Source organism: Ruditapes philippinarum, unplaced genomic scaffold (genome assembly GCF_026571515.1).
Source record: "Ruditapes philippinarum isolate M1 unplaced genomic scaffold, ASM2657151v2 ctg15526_1_1_1_1, whole genome shotgun sequence".
NCBI classification, from domain to species: Eukaryota; Metazoa; Mollusca; class Bivalvia; order Venerida; family Veneridae; genus Ruditapes; species Ruditapes philippinarum.
Window position 1 is genome coordinate 12,465 of NW_026856437.1, and position 8,579 is coordinate 21,043.

General features: G+C 32.5%; 1 protein-coding gene across 1 annotated transcript; it reads left to right on the forward strand.

Annotated features, from left to right (window-relative positions):
• Positions 1 to 5,115: 5,115 nt before the first annotated feature.
• LOC132746535 (5-hydroxytryptamine receptor-like) lies at positions 5,116 to 8,575 on the forward strand (the record flags this gene model as incomplete). The annotated part of the gene is made up of 2 exons (XM_060735720.1): positions 5,116 to 6,105; positions 8,303 to 8,575. Coding segments are annotated over exons 1-2 (573 nt in total), but the record flags the coding sequence as incomplete, so codon positions are not given.
• Positions 8,576 to 8,579: the final 4 nt, after the last annotated feature.

The following is an 8,579-nucleotide window of genomic DNA, read 5'->3' on the forward strand; positions in this document are numbered from 1 at the left end:
TTATCACTGTTGTGTTTTACATAAAAATAGAGAAAATAAGAATTCCTAAGGAAAGCCCAACACGTCAAAATTGAAAATGTTGCAGGCTCGGTTTAATTGAGCCTGTTCGTGGACGGTAATGGAAAGTCAAGTTACCGTCCACGCTCCTTAGCACCGGCTTAAGCAGAATTCAACATTTAACACGAAAATGGTGAAATTTTGAATTTAGAGACGTCTGCAGATGTGTTCATACGGCGGTTTTCATGGAACCTTCAATGTGACACAGTAGTGCCATTCCATGAAAAGCTGCGTATGGTCCCCAGGTAAAAGAATGTTTTTGCCCTAAACAAGAAAAGAATGGGCGGAACTAAATAAAATTGAATATTTAAAGAGGATCTAAGGTTATGAAGCCTGCATATCACAGATAAGACGTCAAAAGACAAATTTAAAAAGCAGGCAACATATCCTTAGGGTGATTATACAGTATTCAAGTAGGAATACTGGAACCACCCAATTTGAAAATGGCCAAAAAAGTAGAAACTAAAAGTACCACATAACATGTTTATACAACAATAATGTTGTGCTGAACGATCTTCAAGGATCGAAAATATAACATAATTATATAAATACAGTACCTACTTCAATAATTTCTCATTAATCATATTTCATTTTTCAGTTAATAAGTTAAATAATAAATATTACATTAAAATATAACCTTACAAAGTTGATGTAAAATAAGCAATGGATTGGCCTTTTTTGTGCCTGAATAAGATATAAATCAATACAAATTAAAATGAAACAAATTAATGGTAAAAGCATTTGATGTTTTTTCCCTTGGTTGCGTAATTTAGGATACTGTAGATAGAGAAGTATGAATAATTTATACAAACATTTTAATACAGTTTTTTAAACAATTGTTTGTAACATGAACATTATTTCCCATAGTAATATTTGTAAATTTAAGAAAATCTTTTACATACATAGGCAACAAATTGTGTCAAACATGCAAATACTGTTCTACACGTATTTTACGAGCACCAGTGACGAGTATTCCTATAAGAGGAACAATTATTGGAAATTATATAAATACTATAAATAAAATGTGTAATATTTTCAAAACAAACTAATGACAATCGTAACTTCCTCTGACTTGAGAGTAAATGTAAGATTGGAATGAAGTATACGCATGATATTAATTAATGCTCTAGCCGTTCAATTATTTAACTTCTGGGCAATTGTTTCTTTAATCGACATCAACTGTGGTAACTTTAGACGGATAACTTTAGGAAACTACAAATATATAGCTAAATGCTAGTTTGACAATGATAGTATAAAATGGAATCAATGTTATCGAGATAACAGAGGCCAGTTAACAAGATTCACAGTTTCCTGATCTTTCAATTACTAAATTTGTAAATGAAAGACTACTGTTTTCCTTTTTATTCCTAAGCAAAGAAAAAAACACGAATTATTCTGCTGCTCACAACGGCGTTTATTGATTTTTTTGCGTCATAAAAAAAAGTTTTGATATTTGTTTAGTTCAAGGTAAGATCGGAATATATTTCACCGAGTGAGAACCTAAAGGTATATTTCATGAGTGGCGAGGCACGAGTGAAATATGAACTTTTGGCGTTCACAAGGTGAAATATATTTCGATCTTACATTAAACTAAACAAATTTTCTTTTTATTCTATGCAATAAACGTTCACGTTTATATTGGTACCAATGGGAGTGTTTTTATAAAACAGTGAAATAATCAGTTTTTATTTCACTGATATATTTCTATAAACCACCGAAAAGCATGTAATAAAGTTGTATACACCATTTTATCGCTGTATATCATTTACAATTAACAATTTGAATAAAACTTACAATTCAATGACACCAACACAATCATTGCTAATACCGTATAAAAAGTAAAATAACTAATTTCCAGAATTTTTTTTGCTATTTCTGCTGAAGGGATGACGCATCTCAGTTCACGTTTATATTGATACCAATCAGAGTGTTTATTGGCACTTATCAGAGTAACACTCTTTCAAACTTCAGACATGAGCGTTAGTGAAACATTCCACCGATGCGCAGTATAGTAGTCAAGCATTTGAGGAAGTAGGACAAGATTATTATGTCAAGATGTGAAGTTGTGTTATTTTGATCTTGTAGATTTTCTGGAAGTAAACTGTAAATAAAGAAAATATGGATATAACACTTTTCTGATGGTATCATGGCTAATATCACAAGGATAAATCAAATGTTTTAATAAAGTATTTTCTTCAAAATTTGGACGAAAAGACGAAAAGATTTCTTTGTGGTGATGTAACATTTGCATTTCTCAACATGTATAGTCAAACTGTTACAAAAACCGGTTGAACCGAGAAGGTTTTGGACACAGAAAAGTATAAAAAAAGGAACAAAGGGCAAAAACTCCAAAAAAAGGCAAGGCAGAGTTATGGGTTTTTGTATGTTTTTTGTTGTGTTTTTTTTTGCACTGCACTTCTATTCAATGAGTTCTATCTATCTATTAAGTTTCGTGATGATATCTCTAATAGTTTTTGATTTATTTCCCGGGTAAAATTCATAGTGTAAATAATGAACAGGGGAAATAACTCTAAAATTAGACAATGCTGTATTAAGGTTCTTTAGCATTGCAGTTTTATTCAATGAGATCATTCTACCTACAAAGTTTCCTGCTGATTTAGAGTTATGTCCCGGACAATAGTCAAAAAGTAAAAATAAACAAAGGGCAATAACTGCAAAATAAGGCAAGGCAGAGTTATGGTTCTTTAACTACTACTCTTTGAGATTTATCTACCTGCAAAGTTGATATCTCCTAAGAGTTATATCCCAGACAAAATTCGAAGTGTAAAAATAAACAAAGGCCAATAATTCAAAAATTAGGCACGGCAGATTAAACTGTTTTGGTGCAATGCAAACCTAATAAATGTGATCTATCTATCTGCAAAGTTTCATGTTGATAACTCTTTTAGTTTTAGAGTTATGTCCCGGTCAAAGTTCAAAGTGTTAAAATAAACAAAGGGCAATTATTCATGTTTTAGGCAGGGCAGAGTTACAGTTCTTGTGCATTGCAAACCTTCTCAATAGAATCTATCTACCTACAAAGGTTCATGTTGATACATCTGATAGTTTTAGAGGATTGTCCAGGATAGACTTCAAAGTGTAACAATAAACAAAGGGCAATAATTAAAAAAATAGACAATGCAGAATTGCGGTTCTTGTGCACTGCACACTTATTTAATAGGATCAAAGATTAAACAAATTGTTGCATATTAATCATATCATGATCATACAATATCTGTTTTATATACGAAAATAGCATAATATCTGTTTTGAGTGTTTTTGCTATTTTTTGAAAATGAAATATAGATTTACATGATTTATGCTCATGATAATTTCCACAAAGTGATTGCAGGTGATCAAAGACTTGAAGGTACAGGTACGACAGTTTTGACCAATAACATAAAACCCCATTAAAAATATATACATTTGTGGGACATATATCATTTACTACTAAAACCGGCCTACGGGCACTATGTTAGAAGGGTAGCCTACGCCCCCATACATCGTTTTAAACATGCCAGAGTTGCGAGGCCTTATGTATGCCCCACATTAAATATAAACCCCACAAGTATGGTCTCAAATAGAGACCGATGCCCCGTAAATGGAGGAATGTGACTGTATATATATATATATATATATATATATATATATATATATATATATATATATATATATATATATATATATATATATATATATTTGTACATGAGCCTTTAACTAGAGTTCAAAGCCTAAAAGCAAGTTAATCTGATTCCTGTGTGCCTGCGTGCGTGCGTTAGCGTGCTTGCGTCTGCATGTATTTCACGAATATTGGAAATACAAACAAAAAGTTGGTTTTATATTGCTTACTGGTCTTTTTAATCTATCTTTTTATTTTCGCTATCAACTGCATATACTATAAGTATTCATTTATTTTAGAGACTTTATGCCATAATTATTGTAAAATATACTATAAGCTTGTTTATCACACTGTTCATTTGTTTTAGAGACGTGACGCTAGACTTATTATTACATTTACTATTACGTCATTCCTGTGATATGCATGCTTCATAACCTCTGATCCCCTTTCAAAATTCCATTTTATTTAGTTCCGCCCATTGTTTTCTCGTTTAGGGCACATGCATTTTTTCTTTAATTGGGGACCATACGCCGCTTTTCATGGAATGGCATGAAAGTGTCACATTAAATGGTTCCATGATAATCGCCGCATGAACAGATCTGCGGATGTTTCTAAACTCAAAATTTCACCATTATCGTGTTTAAATGTTGAATTCTGCTTAAGCCGGTGCTAGGGGGCGTGGACGGTAACTTACACTTTCCATTACCGTCCATGAACAGGCTCAATCAAACCGAGCCTGCAACATTTTTAATTTTGATGTGTTGAGCCTTCTTTAGGGATTCTGTATTTGTCTATTTCAGTACGTTTACCAACCGGTTGGCGTAAGAGATTGCAAGCTGTCGTCTTATGATAAGCGTATATCCAACAAATTTTCATGATTTATACGATTTGAGTTTTATCAATTCTAATATGACGGTTGAAAATGGTAAACGTGCATACGATTGCACACGAATCATAACGACAAGTAACTTTAAGATTTCCGTCCTTTCCGGAAATCTCAATATAATATAAATGAATACTATCAAACGTCTACACCAATCACGCACGTTGATTAGAATACGTTGAAGGTCCCTTTTAGATTTACGGTACTGACGATACTATCTGCGTACAGCAGCAGTGGAAGCTTTGGTCCATCTACGGTTAATACAAGGTCAGGATCATTGATCATTTGGAAATTTCAATATAGGGTCGGTGAAGCCAAATCTCCCTGCTTTACTTCAGTAGTTGTCGTGAATCATTTTGTCAGCTAACTGTTTAGATACACACAAGCAACAGATCTCCGATAAATTCTCTTTATAGTTGTGATCATTTCCCCGTCATTTTACAATGTAGTATCAATTTGTATAACAACATATCAATGCCGATAAAATCAAAAAGTCAATAAAGGATGCAAATACTGTATTATTGTTGCAAATTACGTATACTGTTTAACGAAAAGATGTGTAATGTTTGATATATATAAGGAATGAGCTAACATAATTAATAATCTTTTTTAATATTAGAACCGTTGAACGGTATTCCAAGGTCCTGGGTTCTAGTCCAGGTCCCATCAGACGGCAGTTAGCTCTGGTTTCTGCACCATTAAATTAAAGACGCATACAATTTTGTGAGATATGACCTTTTAATTATATCGGTTTATCAAACTTTGGAAATTATGTGTAATATTGGATTAATTGAAGTCGGAAATACGAGGCGTTCAAGCAAATATATAAGTGTGTAATGTGTCGGGAAAATAAATGATGTTCTGTTTGTCACCATATTGTTTTACATGTAAGATATACGGAATTAATGCATGGGGACAAAATTAACATCTCTCGTTACCTTGTATCATTTATCATGTTTGATAATGAAAAATTAATTGTTTATCTATAAATATTAACACTTGTGACCAGCTAAAGAGATGTGAACCAAACTGCATAACACAGCATCATGCAAGATTGGACAAGACGATTCATGTAACCAGACATTGAGAATGTTTTTGAGTGACAAATTGTTGATATGTGCTCACTTATTTTAAAATTTCAAAAAGGACTGGTCGAATTCAACGTAACGTGTACAAGCGAATCAGCCATTGGCAAACAAGCGTTAATCTCAACAGTCAAAAGGTCATTGACCTGTTAGAAAACAAAATGGATTTATTTGACTCTTCAGTAACTACACAAAACGTTAGTAGTACTACAATTATTGACACGTCAAACGTCACACACGATTTTCACGTGCCTAAGATTTGGAATATGAAGCATCTTATAATGACGTCAGTTATCTTAGGAATTCTGATTTTGTGCACAATAATCGGCAACGTGTTTGTTATTGCAGCTATTATTGTAGACAAGAATCTTCATAATATAGCTAACTATCTCATCATATCACTGGCTGTCTCAGACTGTATGGTCGCCATTATTGTGATGCCCATCAGTGCAGTAAATGAGGTTTGTTACATTTAAAACAATTCATTAATTTATTTGTTCAATGTAACAATTGTCAATATATACTTGTCCCGAGGAATATGGTAAAACAAAGGAGTTGGAATTATTTGATGCTATATCATTTTATTCTGTCACATATTTCAAAGAACATTTCGACAGTCTTTTTTAAACTACAAGATGTGCCAATTTAAAAATACTATAGTCCAAATTGACAGGATATTAAATGCAAATTGTATTTAGAAGTATCTGACACGACAGGGTTGAATGTACATTTTTAAACGCTTTAAATATCAATTGTCATTGCAACTTTAGAAATAACAGTAGGTTTTGAAGTTAGAATAAGATAAAATCGGTAAGTTATCTTAAGGGCACGTTATGTATCAAATACGTGAATACAATGTACATGTATTCTTTACATTTGGCAAACTGTTACATGAGTTTTATAACGTTTAAATTATGGTGTTAGAGCATATTAAAATATTATTACCTGGAAAAATATAACATTGAATGTGAAATTACTTGTAACACAGTCATATTTTGACTTCCATAGAAATACGGTTTAACTATATCTTTACTTATTGCTAAAACATCAGAAGCAAACTGGTTCAGGTAATAAGCCATTTAGAAACGTATTTGGAATCTATAACAAGGCACCAAAGATGAAATGTTAAAAAAAAATAATAAAAAAGCAAATCTGGGGTATATTTGACCTTAAATTAATATAATAATAAGAATTTGTTTACATACATTTATATTTGTGTTATTTACTCAACATAAATCAGTCGTAATAAATTCCGGTCCTTTCAATTTTATTTCGAAATTATTTTATTAAATTAAAGTTCTTTTCAAATCTTTGCAAATGCTAGTTGTATATAAATATGTTTATAAATCTGAAAATTTTCTTCTATTTGATCCCCGGGAGATGCTTTGGTAGTTTAGCACGGAGTAAAGTAGTCTAGTACTGGTTTTACTCTCCAGGAACGATGGTTAGGAAACTACCCGCCTATAGGACTGAAATACTGTTGGGAACAGGCGTAAAATGAAACAAACAAACAAACAAATTTCTTCTATTTTGTGTAACAATAATCTTATTAACTTGGCTCTTTTTTAAAAGATAAATGTTAAAATAAATGTCTCACACGGGTTTGCTGTACAAGATTAACGCGTTTCACACGGGTTTACTGTACAAGATTAACACGTCTCACACGGGTTTGGTGTACACGATTTACGCGTCTCACCCGGTTTTACTGTACTAGATTAACGTGTCATATACGGGTTAACTTTACAAGATTATAACGCGTTCAAGTTAGTTTACTGTACATAATAACGTGTGACACGCGGGTTAACTGTACAAGAATAACGTAACTCACACGGATTTACTGTACAAGATTAACGTGACCCACACGGTTTATTGTACAAGATTAACGCATCTCAAACGGGTTTACTGTACAAGTTTAACGCGTCTTATACAGGTGTACTGTACAAGATAAACGTGTTTCACACGGGTTTACTGTACAAGATTAACGTGACTCACACGGGTTTACTGTACAAGATAAACGCGTCTCACACGGGTTTACTGTACAAGATTAACGTGTATAAGATTAAGGTGTCTTGCACCAGTTTCATTTACTGTACAACATTACCGTCCCCGTTTCTACATACAATAATAATTTTTCCTCCATTACAATTCATCCTTTTAATAATCTTCATTAAGTTTCGTAATCATCACTGACATAATAATCGTAACTTAGACCTTGAGAATTTCGAAATTATACCCTTTAAGGTATAAGTAAGCGGAAATATACTTGTTAATTAGTAACTGTGCTGAATTTATGTTTAAAGCCAAAACATGTTGTTCGTATTATCAAGTATTTAAAACATATTTGAAACCATTAACTAACTATTATTACTTTTTCAAGTGTTTACATATATTTATCTGTATAAATTTCCGTACTGCACTTCTATTTTACATAAACTCATTTAGGAGTTTAAACTGAACATTACAACTATGTTTCCTCATATGAATCAGGATCTAAAGTGATTAAAGGCCCATAATGCCTCAAAAATGCTTTGTGTTCTATTACTCAAAAATCTTTTTATTGCTAGTCTCCATCAAGTTATATCTTGGCCAATATAGTTAAGATATAATGTTTAAACTTTACCCTTTCTATATACTATACGAATGTTATCTTTATTGCAGGTGACACAGCACTGGTTAATGGGTGCGGAGGTTTGTGATATGTGGATAGCCATGGACGTATTGTGTTGTACAGCCTCTATTTATGGTCTTGTGGCCATTTCTATCGACAGATATTGGGCTGTGACTAATATAGATTACATGAGAAAACGAACAACTAGACGAATGTGCATCATGATAATCATTGTATGGATGACAGCCTTCTCAATATCAATACCATTCATTTTGTTGTTAAAAGACGACAATGATCCTGATCATACTGGTATTTGCAAGATTAGCC